The sequence below is a fragment of the Oenanthe melanoleuca genome, chromosome 4 (genome assembly GCF_029582105.1).
Source record: "Oenanthe melanoleuca isolate GR-GAL-2019-014 chromosome 4, OMel1.0, whole genome shotgun sequence".
Classification (NCBI taxonomy): domain Eukaryota; kingdom Metazoa; phylum Chordata; class Aves; order Passeriformes; family Muscicapidae; genus Oenanthe; species Oenanthe melanoleuca.
In genome coordinates this window covers 61,080,193-61,099,197 of record NC_079337.1, presented here as the reverse complement: position 1 = coordinate 61,099,197, position 19,005 = coordinate 61,080,193, and the positions used below count along the sequence as shown (strand labels likewise).

General features: G+C 36.6%; 1 protein-coding gene across 2 annotated transcripts in view; it reads left to right on the top strand.

The window, feature by feature from the left end:
* FAM193A (family with sequence similarity 193 member A) overlaps positions 1-19,005 on the top strand; it is a 75,711-nt gene that overhangs the window by 47,747 nt on the left and 8,959 nt on the right. The window contains exons 9-19 of one of the 2 annotated variants that reach the window (XM_056490197.1): positions 3,970-4,047; positions 4,642-4,776; positions 5,629-5,741; positions 5,895-6,137; positions 8,042-8,195; positions 8,304-8,483; positions 11,385-11,636; positions 13,585-13,783; positions 15,022-15,294; positions 15,621-15,903; positions 17,752-17,938. In XM_056490197.1, the coding sequence (XP_056346172.1) occupies positions 3,970-4,047; positions 4,642-4,776; positions 5,629-5,741; positions 5,895-6,137; positions 8,042-8,195; positions 8,304-8,483; positions 11,385-11,636; positions 13,585-13,783; positions 15,022-15,294; positions 15,621-15,903; positions 17,752-17,938 (2,097 nt within the window). The remainder of the gene's footprint in view (positions 1-3,969; positions 4,048-4,641; positions 4,777-5,628; positions 5,742-5,894; positions 6,138-8,041; positions 8,196-8,303; positions 8,484-11,384; positions 11,637-13,584; positions 13,784-15,021; positions 15,295-15,620; positions 15,904-17,751; positions 17,939-19,005) is intronic. The other variant, XM_056490196.1, reaches the window with a different exon arrangement.

Below are 19,005 nucleotides of genomic sequence, written 5' to 3'. Positions count from 1 at the left end.
AACACCTTATGAAAAGAGTGGAAATCGAGTTAGTTCAATCTAGAAGAAAAAATATGGAAATAACTGAAGATAAAGAATTGTATAGAACTTTCCTTCTGTTTTGAAGTTTTATGAGCAATAGGAATATGGAGAACTAATTTGAGATTAAGTAATGCTATGTTGCTTCTATAGATGAGAAGCTTACTTTAGTCTTATGGTACACTGTAAATGTCCTTTAGAAGTTGTTCCCCGTCTTGAAGATTTAAGTGAACTTTTACCATTAATTCCAGTGCCTTAATGATGGAGACAGGATATAACTAATTTTATTTTTAGAGTTAGCACTATATTTGGGGACTGCATCTGTGAGCTTTGAGTCAAAAAGTTTTCTCTCAGTCTGGCTGCTTTTGTGCACCTATATATTTGATTGCAGTGGAGTAAAATGTCATCATCTCACATTTTGTGCTATTAGGAGTCATCTTTCCCATGGTGTCAGGGTGTCATGGCTGTCTGATATTGCCTCTTTAGTAAGAAAGGAGTCCACTTCACTGCCATCATTCAGCTATTTTTTTTAAATGGCATTTCTGTGGTGTCACATTCTTACTTGGTTTCTGTTTGTTCTGCACCACTTGATAATCAGCTCTTAACTGACTTTTCTGTATTTCTTTTTATCAAGTGACCGTGCAGCTGCCACAGGTCCTGTCTTGTAGCATTTTTTAAATTTGCTCAGTGAAGCCAGTATCCTATGCAAACAGGCACTGTTCTACCAGTTGGGTCAATTTAATGTGAAGACTTACTTCCTAATGACCAAAAGTGGGGGGCATGTAGGGGAAACAATTGTAAAACTTTAGCCATCAAATTTTAAAGAAGATACTGATATTTATATTTATATTAATTTATAGGATTTTAAAAGCATTTTTGCAGTCATGCCTGAAACCCTATGTTGGTGATAATCTGTGATTATACTCTTCTGACCAAAAATACATTATTCAATATAACCATCATACCTGAATTTCTGGTGATATTTTTCTCAACAAGGTAGAAATCAGAAAACCCTGCTACTATAGAAACTGTGGATCTTAACAGTGAATGCATGTTCATTAGTAGCTTGCTTCTTGGCTCAACAAAATTGTGAGATTTTATTGGTAGTGTTTGAAAGGTTAAAAAGCAAAGGAGATTTAGAATGGTTCTCATTTATGTCTTATGGAACTATACCCAAAAGAGGGCATCAGCAAACATAATTAATGAGCCCTCCACTACACTTTGTTATGTTACTTGTTGGTAAAAAAAGATAATAGCTCTTGCAAGCAATACAAGTATTAATTGTTTAAGAACGTGTCATGCACAGACATAACTTAATGCACTGCTGGACCATGTTTGTATTCTGGGATAAAGTTTAAAATAAGGAATTGTCTCTATCAGTGCCTATATTAATCATATGTTAAATCTGAGGCAAATCTTTGGAGTATCTTGAATACAGGAGAGTTTTCAGTGTATGCACTCTGTACATCCTGATCCTGATTTCCTTACCAAACTTATATTACATTTACCTGAGGAGTTCTTGGGTTATTTCAACAAGTAATGTGGGTTTGTTTTTTTGTTTTTGTTTTGTGTTGGTTTTTTTTGGTGGGTTTTGTTGTTGTTGTTGTTGTTTTGTTTTTTTTTTTTTAACTTCCTTCTTGTCTTTCCATATTAATATGTGATTTTTATTTTTTTACAGTTCTGGTCAACTTAATAGACAAAATAGCATGGGCATAAATTGTTTTTTGTCTTTATGGTAGCTGTGTAGATAATTGAAGCAGTTGGTATTTTTGTGTGCTGTGAATTTGTGATAGGAGGAATTATTTTTATTATTTGTAGTGAAATATTCCAAGAAAATTATTTCACGCGTGGAATTTGGGAAGCTCAAATGTGCGGTTTGGTACAGACTTTAAAATTTGGAAGGAACAAGCATCTTGTGATATATGTGTGGACATCAGAGTTTTCACAGATGAGTTAATGTTATGTTTCTGCTCTGACCAGACTGCTGGCTTCATTTCATGATTAGATCTATTTCAGAATGGGAAACTACTTGTTCACCTGTTTGTTTTGCTTGTCTGATGGAGCTGAAAACTTCTTAGCCTCAAATAAATAGGAAGGAAGGAAGAGGGTGGTAGTGGCCCTCTCTTCTCCATTGGGCAGTGGTAATAGCATATTCAGTCCAGATGCACAAGACGGAAGTGTAAATTTTTTCTTCTGATGGCATTTGGATTTATCTCTCACTCCCTAGGAGAGTTCTTGGGCATGATTCATGTGATTTGTATTGCAGCTGCTTTGTTCTGGTGAAATAAATATTCACTGGGGAAAAGAAAGGAGGGAGAGAAGTGGGTTTCTATTATTTATAGAATCAATAACTTAAGATACTCATAGATGTGAAGTATTGGAAAGGCTGCAAAGGTGGAAGTAGGAAAACTTGAGTGTCAGCTCCTGTTCCTGTTAGTGCTCAGGTACCAGGGTTTATCCCATGCTGTTTGCTGTGACAGTTTCTTGGCAGGCTTGGGTAGGCAGCTCCCAGTTAATGCACTGGCTGTTTTAAATGTCATTCTCTGGCATTAAAACTCTTCTCTTACAAAGTGTAGTGAATGGAGGTGCCTGACTTTGATGCTGAGGGTTCAGGTGTCAGGGCACCCAAACCGGTGAGTGTTGCTGGATTTAAATATAGCTCAAGGGTTCTCAGGAGCTGATAGTTCATCCAGGATGGAATTTCAGATGCTGCTTGCCACACACTCTGCAGTACCTTTTAGTCTGTCTAAGAAATTGTATGTCTGATTTAAGAATATTTCACGGGTACCTTTTTTTTCCTTATTTTTTAAAACACACATGGACATGGTAACCTGGGCTTTTGGTGTTAGTGTTCTCTCACTGGATCAACGGAAATCCAAGTTCACAGGAGTAATTAAAATATGATGCTGGTAGTTTCAGAAATTAATTAGGCAAATTTTTTTTTAATCTAATACTGCTTCAGATCCCCAGCTTAAAATTTCATCTTCCTAAGTTAAATAATGATAGTAGCAATAATTTACTTAGCTTAGTAGTGGGACTTTAAACTTTTTCTCAAGTATGAATTTCTGGAAGTATGCTTTTGAAGATAAAAAGAATGTTGTTAATAGTGTAACCTACTGGTCTTTGGCTCCCTAACCTAATTTATGAAGCAATTTTTTATGTTCTATAAGGTGATAAATTATGATGATGATTATAATGTAGGTAACTAAAAAAAAGAGCTATAAATGATAACCCAGGTAGTTCTTTTTCCTCACTGATGAAGTAATGCTGTTAGGATGTTTTAATATAGAACAGTAGGAGTTTTGTTCTTGCATTTTGTTGTGTTATAGTTCATGAAAGCTTTTGTGTTTCCTCAGAGTCAATTTACTTACTAAATCAGAAAAATATCACTTGTGTACAAAAAGTTATGGACTCTATGTACATTTGATATTATGATTTGAGAGACAAGTAATTATAAAGTATTTTTCCAGCCTTAGATAAATCAAGGGGCATGAAAAATACTGAGGAATAAGTAGTGTTTGTCTGGGTCACTACTTTTGGTTCCTTTGACTCTTTGGCTGATTAGTTCCACATGTAGTATTTCAGGGTTTACACTTGAGCCTACACTGAGGCCTTGTCATAAGTCCAGTATCTCTAGATTTTGATGGATTGTAGTGAATCTGAGATGTTGAGTGTTTAATACTGATCACTGTTTATTAAAAATATTATGCAACTATTTATATTAACATAAAGAGTAACAGTGGAAAAATCCAAGTGAAAAATTATGTAAATGAATATAAAATCTTTTGAGTGACTCAAATTATTAGCAAATAAGCCACATTGCATATTGACCAAGTCTATAATTACTTGCAAAGTAGTATAGCTAAGCTAGGTTTAATGAAGCAGGCCAATTGACAACAAAGTAGGTTTTCTATTGTTAAATCAATGAGTTTTCCTCAAATTCTGTTTTAGATGGCAATGAAAACAAAACAACGCATGCTAAAAGAAGACTGGGAATTTTTTAAACAGAGGCGTTTTATTGAAGAGCAGGTAGGATTTTTTTTTTCATACCATTCTAAGTTACACTAATGCTACACATGTATTTGTAAGATGCAAACATAAGTGTAGTATGTTGTACTATTTCTGTGCAATCTAATTCTGCAACTATGCCAGGCACGAAATCTCATCAGCTAAAATACAGAAAAGTGAGATCCGAGAAGAGCAGGTACAAGTATGTAATCTCATTTACTAAAGGTAAAATATAAACTCTGTCATCTTAGGACCGAATGCCAGGTGTTTAAAATATCTGTGGCAAAAAAAAAAAAGGGGGAATTTGTGCTGCCTTAGATTAGGATCCAAAACAGCCAATACATTGAGTGTGGAGCTGTCTGGAGGTACATGGTAGGGAATATTGTGCTCAGGAGTTTAACATATGCCTATGTGTCTGCAGGAGTGTGAGCCTCAGTATCAGGGCAGGTGATTCCACCTGCTCAGACTCCAGAGATAGCTCCTGCATCTGTTTTTTTGGGGAAAGGGCTGAGCAGAACTGTGTTCCTTTTTTTAAGCTGTAACCAGAGAGGGGCCAGTAGAAGTTTCTACCTTATTATAAAACTGCTGTTTAAGACTCAGTACTCTTTCCTGCAGCCTAGAAGTGTTCAAGTGTGCATCATGCTTTCCATAAGAGTACAGTGGGCTTCGGCTAGAGTCAACTCTGGATGGAGAACCTCTCCGTTCCTGTACCAGTATGCAGAAAGAAACGCTAGTCATGAGCCAGAGAGAGTATGATAGTACATTTTAATAAACTTAAACATAAGCTTAAATTGGCAATGTCTCAAAGCAGTCATCAGTAAGTACTTTTTCCTATAAGGAACATAAGCCTGTGTTAACCATGTCTTCAGAACATCTGGTGTACAGGTCTCCTCAGAGGACTTGAGGAAGAATCCTCTTTTTCCTTGATCCTAATTGGCCTTAAGTGAGCTGTAAGAACATGGCTGCTTAGGTAAGGATCAGGTCCGGGCATCTATAGAAGTGGGAGCTTAGGCACATCCTTGTCTAACCTAAGGCTTGTAGGTATTTAATGAAATTAGGTGCTTTCAGGATTAGACCTCTGCCAGGTGGAGATTATTTGGATTGTATTTTTTCACTAATGCAGTCAAGTCCTGTTTTGGGCAGCTACTTTTGGCTCTATACCATTGTAGCTACCAAATTAGTCCTAATTTTTTTTTATTTTCAAGTTAAGGGTCAGTTTGCTTTCTCCATTTGTCAGCAGTGTCCTTTTGTGCATATCATGAAACAAGATAAAAACTGCTCAAGTTCAGAATGCATCAGCAGAGATACCGTGCAAGATGTACGTATGAATGAGTCAAGGAGGTGGAGTTGTCCACTTTCCTATTTCATAGTAGAGACATACTTTATTTGAAGAGTGTTGATGCCAAGTGTTTGTCATTTGAACTTTGCACTTCCTTCTTTTGTGATCAAAATGGCGCCATAATGAAATTATTCTGAATTACTCTGTTTTAATTATTTTGCCCAAAAACCCCTTTTTGGTTATGTAACTTGTCATTATGTGCCGTTGAATTTTTAACGGGAAGACTTGCACTAATAAAACACTGCCTTTACCATTTACTTCAGCTTAATAACAAGAAAGCACTATCTGGGGAGAACAACTTCACAGACACAATGAGACATATGCTGTCATCGCGTTTGAGCATGCCTGACTGTCCCAACTGTAATTATAGAAGAAGGTGAGCTGATGTTTTTAGTATGAAATCATAATAAATCATTACTTTCCTGTTCAAGGAAAGAAGAAATACAGTATTGGAACAAAGAGTGTGGTTATTTTAAGTAAATACTGGTTACACGAGGTCATAAAAATCTGTAATTTCCTTCTTGAACAGATGTACTTGTGATGACTGCAGCCTTTCACACATTTTAACGTGTGGCATCATGGATTCTCCCATAACGGATGATATCCACATTAACCAGTTACCACTACAAATTGATTCTGCTCCGGATTATTTATCTGAGATCCGCCCACCCAGTATGTCTTCAGCGAGTTCAGGATCGGGTTCCAGCTCACCTATCACAATTCAGCAACATCCCAGACTCATCCTTGCAGATAACGGTTCTGCACCAACTTTGTAAGTTCCTTTTTCTGTTTTAAACTTTTATAGTGAATTGAACTTAGGCGGACAAATGACACTGGCAGGCTATCATTATGTAATGCTAGTTTTGCTTCAGAAAATTGTTTAATAATGGTACTGTATTCAGCTGACCACAATTGCAGCTGTATGTTGTGAAAACATACATGTATTAAAAAAGATGCTGTCAAATCTCTGAAAATTTCTGAACATACTGTATTGCCAGTTTTGCTAGAAGTTTTTGTATGTGTGCTTTCCTGCTTTGCAATTACAAGGACATCAGATATCGATCTACTTTGTGTTAAAATGTCAGATTTTCCTACACTGAGCAAGGGAACTGGCATTCTTTTCTTTGAAGGGTCATCATTTCATATGAATTTCTTTAGTTCCTAAAAAAGCCTTTATTATATGGCTTTTAGTATTGTTGAACCTGTGTTAATAGGTCTTGCATCAAAAAATATTGTCCCTGTCACAAGTATCTGCCACCCAATTGCTTATACTATAGTCAAAGTCATTACCAGATTTGAGACATTAGTCTAATGGTGGACTTCCTCGCCTTTCCTAATTCTGAAGAGTTAAAGCTCTTGCTGCGTTGGCTTTTGTACTCAGTATGGGTACAGCTAACCAAGAGTCTCCTCTGTTATGTGATATTCTAAAGAAATATTTTAAAAAAGCCCAACTCGAGTTGCTTGTGTGGTGGGAACACTGAAATAATGAAATACCTTCTGTAGGTAGAGTCAAGGGAATTTGCTGTAGTGTTCCATGCTTGTATGCTGTGATGAATGAGGATGGTACAGATGTATGGGATGTTTCTGGTGACTGTCAGTCACTAAGTTCCATTTCCTCTAAACATTTATCTACTACCACCAATGGTTTTATATTTTGTTACAGAGCTGTGGTTTCTGAACCCATTCGGGTAGCACTTGAAAACAGCTACACATTCTTAAATGTGTGCTTTGCAATTTCTATAAACTCTCACTAATTTTGGTTCTGAAATGTCAAAAATTGTTCAGTTTGTCTCTTCAGAAACTAGTTCAGTTGAATCCAAGTATTATTTACTGTAAGAAGCCTATTTTTAGGGAAATACCACTGCTCCTTGGGGAAGTGCCATTTTATGTCTCATACTATCTGCTATGTTGTGTTTCTTCATTGCACATTTGAAATATGCCTAATGGTACCATCATGTAATTAAATTTTGGCTCAGTATTTTATGGAATGCAACAAGATAAAAGTGCACAGTTTAAGAGCTCTGGATTATTGTAGCAACATGAACTAACCAATCTTTGCAACACTTCCCTGGAGTGAGTAATTAAACATGCACATCCTTTTACTATCTGTCTGTAAGGGAAGAAAAATTCCACTAAGTATTTTAGAGCAGATTCTGAAAGGCTTGCAGATATGGAGTTATCTTCAAACTAATTGCTGTTGAGAAATTTAAGAGCTAATGTGATGTGTTCAGTGTTCCCTTTTTACTGGTGTGACATTTAACGTGTGGAAAAACTCAAATTTTATGTTGTGGAGTTTTCCACTTTGCAGTTTCTGTGAAGACATTGGCATAAGGCTTTTTTCATTAAATTAAAGGTCATGAATATCCTGGAATTATTAATTCCATAGATTTTTGGTCATGAAACATTGTTTGAAACATGTTTTACACAAAACCAGCAGAGAATCTTATTTTCAGTCGAATCTGTCATTCAGGCATTTGACTGCTACATTCAGTAGGATTATATGGCAGGTTGTTTGATTTTACTTGCTTGAAAAAGTAAATTCAGTTAAACAACTTGGAAGACCATCCATTGGCTCCTAATTGGAACATTTATACAAGGGATGCCCTCAACTTTATTTCATCTTGGTATTCTGTTTGCAGTATAACTGTGATTTATCTAAGCCTCTTTTCCCCTCAGTGGTAGCGATGATGATGATGTTGCACCATTATCAGCAAAATTTGCTGATATCTACCCACTGAATAACTATGATGATGCAGAGGTTGTAGCCAACATGAATGGAATCCACAGCGAGCTAAATGGCGGTGGCGAAAACATGGCATTGAAAGATGAGGTACAACATTTAGTGTCCTAGTTTTTTCTGGTTTTTGGATGTGCTCACTGGAGAGATGCTTGTCCTTGTTCATGTCCCCATTAATGTTAATGAATTAATGTTGTCCAGTCTCCTCAGGTGAGCAGTACTAGCAGCAGTTCCTCAGAAGCAGATGATGAAGAAGCAGATGGGGAGAGCAGTGGTGAACCACCAGGGACTCAAAAGGAGGAAATGTCTCTAGGAAAAAGGGCATTAAGGAAAGATGAAACAAAAATGGATAGTCCACCACCTTCTTATCCCAGCCAGCAGGTACAGTCATCTAAAATCATCTTGTAGTACGTTAATTTCTGAAATGTGGCTGTTGAATGTGAAGACATTTAGATCATCAATTAATTTTAAACTTAAGATATCAAGTTGTCAATAGGTAAGTGTGACACCTAAAACAATTAATTGTTACATTGTCTTGTCAAATAATCTTTTAGTCAAAACCTGAAATATGTTAGTTATATTGGAAGTTGCTTCAGGAAAAGGGGAAAAGCTTATTCCTATCTGTATGAATAAGAAACATAAGCTAACAAGAATTTCTGTTTGGAAGATCAACCTGGCCTTTGCTAAATATTAGTGTAATTTGAAGTTAATTGGAGTGGGGGGTGGATGTTATGAATACTTACTTAACACATATTTCTTTCATATTCTCTGTGACTATTACCTTTCCCTGTGTAAATCCTGTGTGTTTAAATCAGTTGCATGACTTAACGTCATGGGTCTTGCAATGTTTGGTTGGTTGGTTTATTTGTTTTTAATGGTTTAAGGTTATGAAGTTCTTGACTGGTAAGTCAGACCACCTGGAGAACCATGCCTAGGCTATCTGCTCTGCAAGTAGTGGTGTTTGGTTTAACAAATGAGTAACAAAGCAAAGTATTCAATGGATGTGCCTTTGGAACCACATGGATTTCAATCTGCATTACCTGCAGCTACAAGACAGGCTCATAGCTTTGAGAGAGACTGATACTTTTATTTCTTCTTATTGTGCAAGAGAGTCCATATTGGTGCACCTTTGAGAGCTTAGACAGCAATCATCTCCCAGCAGATGTTATCCTCTGGTTAGGATATTTTAGGAACTTCACCTGGAAGTATTTTCTAAGGTGTTGAGTATTAAACTAATTTTCTTTCAGCAAATATGTTGAAGGATTTTTCCATGTAAGGCTGACCAATGCCTTAAAAATTACATGAGGTGAGACCCCTGTCAGACTAGTTTGAAACTGGTGAAGAGATTCAGTATTTGTTGTGGAAAATCAAATGAGATTATATAAAGTCTGTTTGTCTTAGGGAAAGCAAACTAAGAATGCAAGATAGCCTTGGCAGATTTAGCCTCTCGTTTTTTTCTTTTCTTTGAGGAATATTCTCAGAAGGACTCTGAGGAGCTCTTAATGACTTTCTTTTTTGTCTGATCTTCTAATCAGAGCTGAGTAGTGTAGTGTTGTATTTAAGTGATTGATTTCACTGGTTCATATCATGTGAATTTGAGATCTTTTGGCATTACCTCTTGAGTTTGCTACTTTACTCAGTATCTCTGTTTCTCTTGGATTCCTTTTCAGTACCCAATTAGTCAGAATTGGGTTTTGAGTCTCATCAGTTTGTTTGAAATATTATTTCTCTCTTCATTCATTAGTAGATTATTGTTGATTTCTGGATAGTACTAATTTTTTTTATTATGAAGTTGGTTTTTTTTTGTTTTCTTTATACATGAAATTAATTCAGTCATTGTATTTGGTTTATGAAATCTCTGTTATTTGTTAAAATATACCTTATGTTAAAGGCTATAATGCTTTTAAGTGACAATGATGTGTTACTTGTTTCTGAGAGGAAGGGATATTTAAGAGCATCACCTGTCAGTTCTTCTCTAGAAAGCTACTACTTAATGTTACATTTTTGGAAAAATGTGAACTGCAACATTGGTGGAGAAAAGAAGAAATTGGCAAGTATTCTTGGTATTGCTTGTGGTAAAATTATCTACCAGTGAAATGTCAGGTGACAGTGGCAAGAAAAAGTCATGAGCTGAAAGGGAAATGGAGCTGCTCTTTCCTGCTCATTTTCTTCTGAAGTCTTGAGTTCTTTTGAGAGAGCAGAAGCTGATCCTTTGAGGTCAGTACAAGTTGCTAAGTGTGGACTTTACATGGTTGGTGCGATTATGAAATTTTTGTGAGAAACATCAGCCTCAGACATTTACGGAGTAGTTGAGTTTGGAAGGGCTTGTGCAGATAATCCAGACCAGCCTTCTTGGTCAAAGCAAGATCATCTAGGGAGAGTTGATCAGCACAGTATCTGTTTGGGTTTTAAGTACCACCACGAGTGAAGGCTCTGGAACTGCTGCAGATGATACATTCCAGTGTTCAGCCACTCTCATAAATGAGTGGTTTGAGTGGAATTTCCTGTATTTCAGTCTGTCTATTTCCTCTATCATTTAATGGGATACCACTGAGAGGAGCTTGGTGCTGTTTTCTCTGTTCTTCCCTTCCCCACTCAGTCAGGGAACACACACTGGTAAGATCCCACTGAGTCTCCTCTGTTGAGGCTGAGCAGTCCTAGTGCTCTGATTTGCTCCTTGACAGATGCTCCCATCTTCGTGGTCCCTCAGTGGTCTGACAGCAGTGTGTCCTTGTCTCATACTGGGGACCCTAAAACTGATGCTTGCACTGGTCTCACCAGTGAAGGGCAGAGTGGAAAAATTGCCTTTTTTGACGTGCTGTTTGTGCTCTGCCTAATGCAGCTGAGGACTGCTTCCAATTTTATCAGCTAATCAACTCTTACCACTACTTCCTACACCTATTTTTTTCCATTTGCTTGGAAAATTGTGGAAAATATTAATCTAGTTCAATTTTTTGCTTTTTATACTGGGGTAATTGCCTAGTAATGATCAAATGCTGTCAGGGTTTGTGTCAGTATTTTGTTGTCACTGATAGTGAACATGAAATCTCTGTATAGAATGAAGTCTCTCAGTTTTTAGGATATTCTTTTAATGAAGATAAAGATTCTTCACTAGTGCTTTTGCTTCACTATGAGGCTTTTCTGTTGATACTAGAAAAAAATTCTGTGTATGCTCTGAAAATATTAATTAATGTATGCAAAATGAAATAATACTACTGATTACTAAGATTTTGTGTGTTGAGTATATTGAATTTTTGATGGGTTTTGTTGGGGTTTTTATAGGCTGACCAAGGTCCAAATGCTTGTGAATGTCACGTTTGCAAACAAGAAGCCTCAGGACTAGCAGTCTCTGCACTTGCAACTGGACGCCTGCCTGCTGGGCACCAGTTTATGAATCCTGAAAAACCTGCACATCCTGCACTTCATCTTTATCCTCACATCCATGGACATATACCATTGCATACAATTCCTCATCTGCCTCGTCCACTTATCCATCCCACCTTGTACACTGCTTCTCCCTTCACACACAATAAGGTAAGCCTGATCAAGGAGATGGATGCATCTCCATGCCAGGAAAAATTCTGTGCAACTGTATAAACCAGCATGACTGAGTGTGAAACATGAATTGCTTTAAATTGTGGTTTGGTTATAATATTCCTTTTGCCAGGAATGGTGAGGGGCAGGGAGTAAGACAGAACTACTGGCAGATTTGTACAGAATGGCTGAGGGTATTTCTTTGTCAGGAAGACTGATAATGTCTTCACTATGATTAGAAAGCCCTTTCAGTCAAATGAGTCTTGCATGGTGGAAGCAGTGATGAGACTTCCGTCAGTGTAAGAGAACTATTAAATCTTCATTTCATATATATTAGAAAGATTTAGTATTCCATTTTGGCAATAATATTCTGAGATTTGTAGTTACATTTTTTTGTGAATTTTTTTTGTTTGTTTTTTTGGGTTTTTTTTTTTTTTGTATTTTTTTTGGGTTTGTTGGGTTTTTTTGAGAGAACAGAGACAGAAGTCTTACTTCATGTTTGTAAAGGATTTTTTGTCATTCAAGAGGACTTGCATTTCTACAGGTTCGGCAAAATTCTTCTGACCTTAAACTCTCAAGTAAGAAACAAGGGAAAGGTGTGGAACAAGAATTGGGACCAAGTGACAGCTTTTCAGAAATATGAGTCAAAACCAAGCATTCCTATTAATGGGGATGTTGTTTCACATATGTTTAAAGCTGCTGATAATGGCAAAGCCTTTGTCATTAGGTACATCTTTGTCATCTCCTGGTCTGATCCAGTGATCAAAGTTGCAAGAATAGAGCAGTCCACCAAGATGAATCTTACTTGCTCTTTTTGTCCTTCTTAATGTCCACTTTGGGTTTTCCTGTCTTGAGTGTGTCTTCCGTACTTCTGTTCTGTAGTGGCAGTGTACCAGCAACAAACCATGGCTGTTTTTTTGAAACCATGTTAAGTGTTTCTTTGCACCCATGTATACCAATTTTCTTTAATGCAGGTTATTCCAGCTCTTCTCACGTTCACCATTAGGCAGATAATGAAAATACTTCTTTATAAAACAAGGGAAACTAGGTATATAAGTTCTTTATTTGACCATGAGCTTTATGACTGAAATGCCATTGGACTCATCTGATATTTTTAATATCTATATCTATATCTGCACAGTTTTAAATTGGCACCAAATCTAGTATAAAAAGAGAACAAACCTGCTTTTCCTTGGCCTTTTTAAAGGTGGCAGTAATTGAATATAATGTTTATGTTGCATGAGGTCTCTGGGAGAAAGGTCATTTTAGAATGTATATAAACAATTTCATCCAGAAGAAATGGGATGAGCCCAAACAACTTGTCTCTATAAAACAAGAAAAAGTATGTGCTTCCTTTTTTCCCCCCAATTGATTCTTAAAAGGAAAGGGTGTATTCCTTGCCTGTTAATTTTAACTTAGGAAGCTCTTAATACTTGAAAATGAAAAAAGGAAGAAAATAATCAACTTTTGTTTTATGTGTTTTATTTCTTTTTCTCTTGCCCTTATTTTCAACATTCATGTGTTTGTAATTCCTTTTTCACAGTTGTCTTCTGTGGTAATGATTGTCATGACAGAGAAGATTAGTTTGTTTAGGCAGCTTGTGCTTTGAAAGGTAGTAATTCCTAGCAAGTTCTAAATTCATACAAATACGGCTTTTCATTATATATTAACACAACTATTCTTCGAGATTTGGGTATTTTGTGTTCATCAGTTAGTTGATACTAAAAGCAATGCTTTGTGAGTGTAAAATATATACATATATGTACAATCTGTGTAATATATGTATTAATTATCAACAAGTCAGTCTTTTTATCATTCTGGGAAATCCTGTCCGTTATGCTTTTGATAATGCTTTTCCCAATTAAAACACTATGATTTAAATATTGCTGTTGGAGTGACTGTGTAAGCAAACAGAATGTTAATGGGGAAAATACTCTTTTTGTTGTAGGCATTACCACCATCTCCAGTTCAGAACCATACAAACAAGCATCAAGTATTCAATGCATCTCTCCAAGATCATATTTATCCAAGCTGTTTTGGGAGCACTCCAGATTGGAATAGTTCTAAATTTATAAGTCTTTGGGGTTCAGAGGTGATGAATGACAAGAACTGGAATCCTGCTACATTTTTGCCTGACACAATTCCTGGTGAGGGTTTGCTACTACTTCACGCTGACTAGTTAAAAGCCTTATGTTTTATGTTTCTTTTCAGGAATGGTGCGTTTTATCACCATGGTTTTATTAGATGGGGTTCTGGCAGATTTGCTGCCACTTCTGCTTTAGTTGGGCTGAAAATTGAAAAAAAAATTCTAACCTCCTGGGGAGAAGATGCTGTAGGGAAACAAATAGCATGCTGGTTTTCATCCATAGTCATTGTAGAATTATGTTTGTCTTCAGAAGTTTAATATTGTAAAGAAATGGTAAGTAAAGAACAAGTTAAATGACTTTTAGACTTCTCCACAAAAGCCTGTCTTATTTCTACAGGGTAGTAAGAGCACTGGTAATGAGGCACTGTGTCCTCCTTCTTACAGTGCACACAGATAACTGCATTATCATTCAGAAAGACAGAGATATAAAAAAAAGATTAGTTTAAACCAGGAAGCATTTGGAAATCCTAATGATTAAAGTGAAAGAGAAAAAAAGCAAAGTTAGAAAGAGAGAAATAATTTCCTTCACATCCTAGCAACTACTAAAAAGCCTTTTTTTTTTTTTTTTTTTTTTTTTAATTCATCTTGTATTAAAAAAGGAGGCTTGGGGGTTTTGTGTGTTGGCTTTCTTTTTCAGACTCATCTGCTGCTAAGTTGTTTGAGCTGCTACTGTGATACTTAAAAAGAAAGGCATTAAAAATGTCCAGAAAACTTCCCCAGTAGGACAGCTCATCCGTTTACAAATGTAGTTGTGGGTAGCTGTTCCAATAGATGGTGTCAGTCTCATCTGGAAGGTCTATCACAAAGGTGTTTCTGTTAACTGGAATTTCAGATAAATAAATGATTTATCATTTAGTATTGGTAAAAGGATATGTTGTTCCATCTTACAGTGAGGCCTACCTGGATTTCAGATAGTGGAGATCATACATTTAGCATGTAAAACATCGTCCAATTAAAATTTTTAAATTATAACTGGATAAAGGTATCTATAGCATATTTGCTACTTGTTAACACTTCTAGTAACATTCTTAGAATTCTATCTTCCCAGTGCTTTTTGTTACAGCTATGTTATTTGGGAGGATGGAGGAGAAAAGGAGGATTCCTTTCACTAATCCTGCTAAGGCAACATTAACAATATATCCTGTGTCTGCATCTGGATTATTGAATGTGTAATTCTAAACCCTATAAAGGCACTTCAGTAATTATGTGATTCTTAATTACTCTGTCTTTCAATTGAAGGGAGTGATATATTAGCACCGGCACTCTCAGAAATAAGACCCGAAGCACTTCCTACTACATCTAGCAATGAAACAACAGCAGTTACTGACAGCAAAGAGAAAAAAAATGCTGCAAAGAAGAAATGTCTGTACAATTTCCAGGATGCCTTTATGGATGCTAATAAAGTTGTCATGGCAACCTCTTCTGCCACTTCTTCTGTCTCCTGCACAGCAACTACAGTGCAGTCAAGCAGCAACCAGTTCAAAGTATCATCCAAGAGACCTTCATCAATAGGTAAGGATTTGTAACTCTCATCCAGCTTCAGTAACTGGCTCAAGTACCTTTAGCTAAGCATAAGGATTTAGGTAAATGTTTAATTTAGTAATATGCATCTTGATGATTTTTGTTAATTGCTGTTATTATTCTTGAGTTAGTCTCTGTACTTCTGGATTGAAGAAGTTTTTGAAAGACCTTGATGTTAGGGTTTGAAACTGGTAATAGAAATGAGTTTAAATACTGCTGATTTTTATAGAAGCTGAGAATATACAGTACTTTATATGATAGTTTATGGGGACTTACTATTTTTAACTGTAAGTGGTTTCTTTTTTCCCCCGATTTAGGTGAAGTGTTCCACAATATTAATAAAGAGGACCATAGACATTCTGCACCAGTTGCACCACGAAATAGTCCTACCAGTTTAGCATCCCTTCCTTCACTGTCTCCTGCAGCACTGTCTCCAGCCTCCACACCACATCTTCCAAACCTTGCTGCTCCTTCTTTCCCCAAAACTGCTGCAACAGCCCCTGGATTTGTGGATCCTCATTCAGGTCTTTGTCCTACTACAGTTGCACCTCCTACTTCAACCACAGACAGCTCTGTAAGTGCCCCACCAAGTGTCTGCAGGTAAGTTTGTTGTTATTCTTACCATTCCTTTTTACATCAGAAAAGAAATTAAAATACAGGTACCTCTTTTCCTTTGCCACTGGTTGTAGTGTGAAAGCTGTGTTTGTGTTCAGCAAATGAAATGAAGTGCAGATACTTAGTATGTAACTTGGTGTGAGACTTCACAAATATGATTTCCATTGTGAAAGCCACTTAGTGAATTTAGAGGCTTGAAAGCAAATGTTTGCTCACTTCTAGAAATGTTATCTGGAATATACAAGTCAAACTGTTCTTTCTTACTGATTACTGGTTAATGATTGCTGCTGCTGAGACACAAACCTCTTGTATAATATACCTATTTTCAGTCATGTTGTCATTGCATGGCAAGCAGGAATGGAAAGCTGTGAAAACTTACTCTGTAATTCAGCTCAAAATATAAAGAGGTCGTACATGGTCTTGAAACCTGCCACGTAGTGACATATTTTCCTGACTACACTTAAGACTTCTTAGATATTAGTCCTACCATTTATACAGTGGTTTTAGCATGGAAGGATTTTGTGATTTCTGAAGGTTTTCAAAGGTCTTGGAGGTGGGAAGGACTTTGGTGGAGCTGTCTTCTGGTAATTTTATATACTGTGGTAGGCTGACAATGGTGCCAGCCCTTTGATGTGTCTGAAGAGTGGAGACAACAGAAAAGCAGTTGAGTCATTGCTCTAAGCTCTCTGTGACCTGTAGTGCTGTGATCATGGATGTTATGAATGTAGTCTCCTGGTTGCTGTAAGTTTTTGGAAGATTTAGGTAGAGTTTGGTAAATGCTTCTGAAAATGCCCTTTTTTATTATCAACTGGTTATATTGGTGATATCTCAAATAACTGTTCTTTCATACTTGAGAAATTAATGCAATTTTGTAAAGAAGTTTTCTTACCTAGTGCAGGGAGATAATTGAATATGGCCACAGTAGAAATCCAATTTTTTATTACTGTTTCCAAGTGCTAATGTGGTATTTTTAGTTTGTAAGAAAAAAAAAATTAACTGGGAGAGACCCAGAAGCAGTGATTGCATTCTGGGGAGGGAGAGTGAGATTGGAAACAAGATTTATACATATTCTGTAGATAAGGCAGACTATGGCCTGTTTTCACCTTTCTAACCTAAGAACAAAGAAATACTAATGATAGACAATAGAGGGGATTTTTTAAAATACTACTTTCTTTTGAAGCAGAATCACCTCAGTTTTAGAAGTAGAAACATGTTCACAGTTACACAGAGCTCTGGGGGAATCAACTGCCATGTGTCTGCTTATTGAAGAGATGTGCTAGTATTCCCCTTCAAAATCAAGTTGCAGTCAGGGTAATGGAAACTTTTAGGTTTTAGCTGACCTTGGATTTTTTATTCAAGTCAAGAGCTTGAAAATCTATCTTAAGACCAGGAGATTTGCAACTGCATTTGAAAGCTTCTTGATGCCACGAGTGATGAGATGGGCAGCAGTTTTAAAACTATTCCATTTAAAAAAGCTAGAGTCACTGCTTCTAAAATATTTTGCCTGTTTAAAGCCAGGAAGAACAGTTCCAGAACTCACTCTCTAGGCTGCTTGTTCAGGGAGTCACTGAATTCGTTTTTTGTAGATCACTTTTCTATATATCATTTTATCCTAAATGCTTGGTTTTTAATGTCTCCATTTGCAAGCTAGTAGATGAAGGCTTTGGCATTTGATGCAACACTGGTGGCTGATATCCCAGTTTGAGAACCATTGTTCCTGGTAGAGGCAGGAACATGTGTATATTTATTTATTAATTTTATTTTTTTATTATTTATTTACCTTGTTTGTTATCATTAGGGTTTTATAATTATTTTTTTTTTAATTTAACATAGTGATCCTGATTGTGAGGGCCATCGCTGTGAGAACAGTAACACCTATGATCATCAGCAGTATGATGGAGAGGAGAGCCAGGATGAAGATAGCTGTTCAGAGCATAGCTCCAGTACCTCAACTTCCACAAATCAGAAGGAAGGAAAATACTGTGACTGCTGTTACTGTGAGTTCTTCGGCCATGGAGGAGTAAGTTTTTGTATTTTACATTGCTTTTGTTTGCTTTTATGTCACTTACTCATCATTGGTTGCATGTGATTTATCAAATTTTATCTTAGGGGATGGCATTGGAAGTCACTCAAGAAGTTGTAAAAGGAGTTAAAAAGTAATTTTCCTCTTTGAAATGAAGGAATGAAATAAACCTTTACAGTTCAAAGCATTTAAGAGCAATAAAAATGACAAAGATTTAGGAAGCAGCTGACTTGGATAATGGATGCTGTGTTTGACTGCAACTGCAAACAGGGGAATTGAGCCATTTAAATAACTTCACAAAATTCTTTCACTTCTCTGTAGTACTGTAGTTACAATTAATGTGATGAGGTTGGGTAAAAGTACACTTTATATAGGGTATTAATTTGAGTCTTTATGGCAATTTATGAGCTGGTCTGGAATTTGTAAAAATAGCAATCCTCCAAGTATTCACTTTAATACAATTTTTTAAAAAGGAGAAAAAAACCCCTCAAGATTCTTAGCTAAAATTATTCTTTTCTTAACTTGTAGATCTATGTATGGCCTGTTTTAATAATCAGTTCACTGGTACAATTTTGAGTCACTGGCATTTGCCCTATTTGAAGTAACAGCTCAGTTTATTTGCTGTGTTTTGATCAGATAAGTTTCATCTTAGTTCTTCAAGTGAATTAAAAGCCCCTGCCCTGTGACTTAAAGGGGCCAGGGAGGGAATCCCATTTCTCCTTGTGTGTCCCCACCATGTCCATGCTTGATTTGTGTTTGATAGTGACCCGACTGCACAGTAAGTTACTCATTTGGCTGAAGTGGCAGAACGTGACAGGATTTTTAAGTTAATAGGCTTTGTTTTGCTGGTTTTGAGAGTTGAACTGGTGTAGCTGCAAACAGATGGGCACCAGGTCTGATACAGGATCAGAGAGGGTAAGGCATCAGGAGAGGAGAAGCAATGAGGAGTTGAGAGGCAGGAGTAGAGTTGGGAATACAGATATATGGAACATGATGCAAGGATTCCACTTGCAGCAGTGTTAAGTTATTGATGGGACTCTGCTGGAGGTTGTGCTGGCACGTGT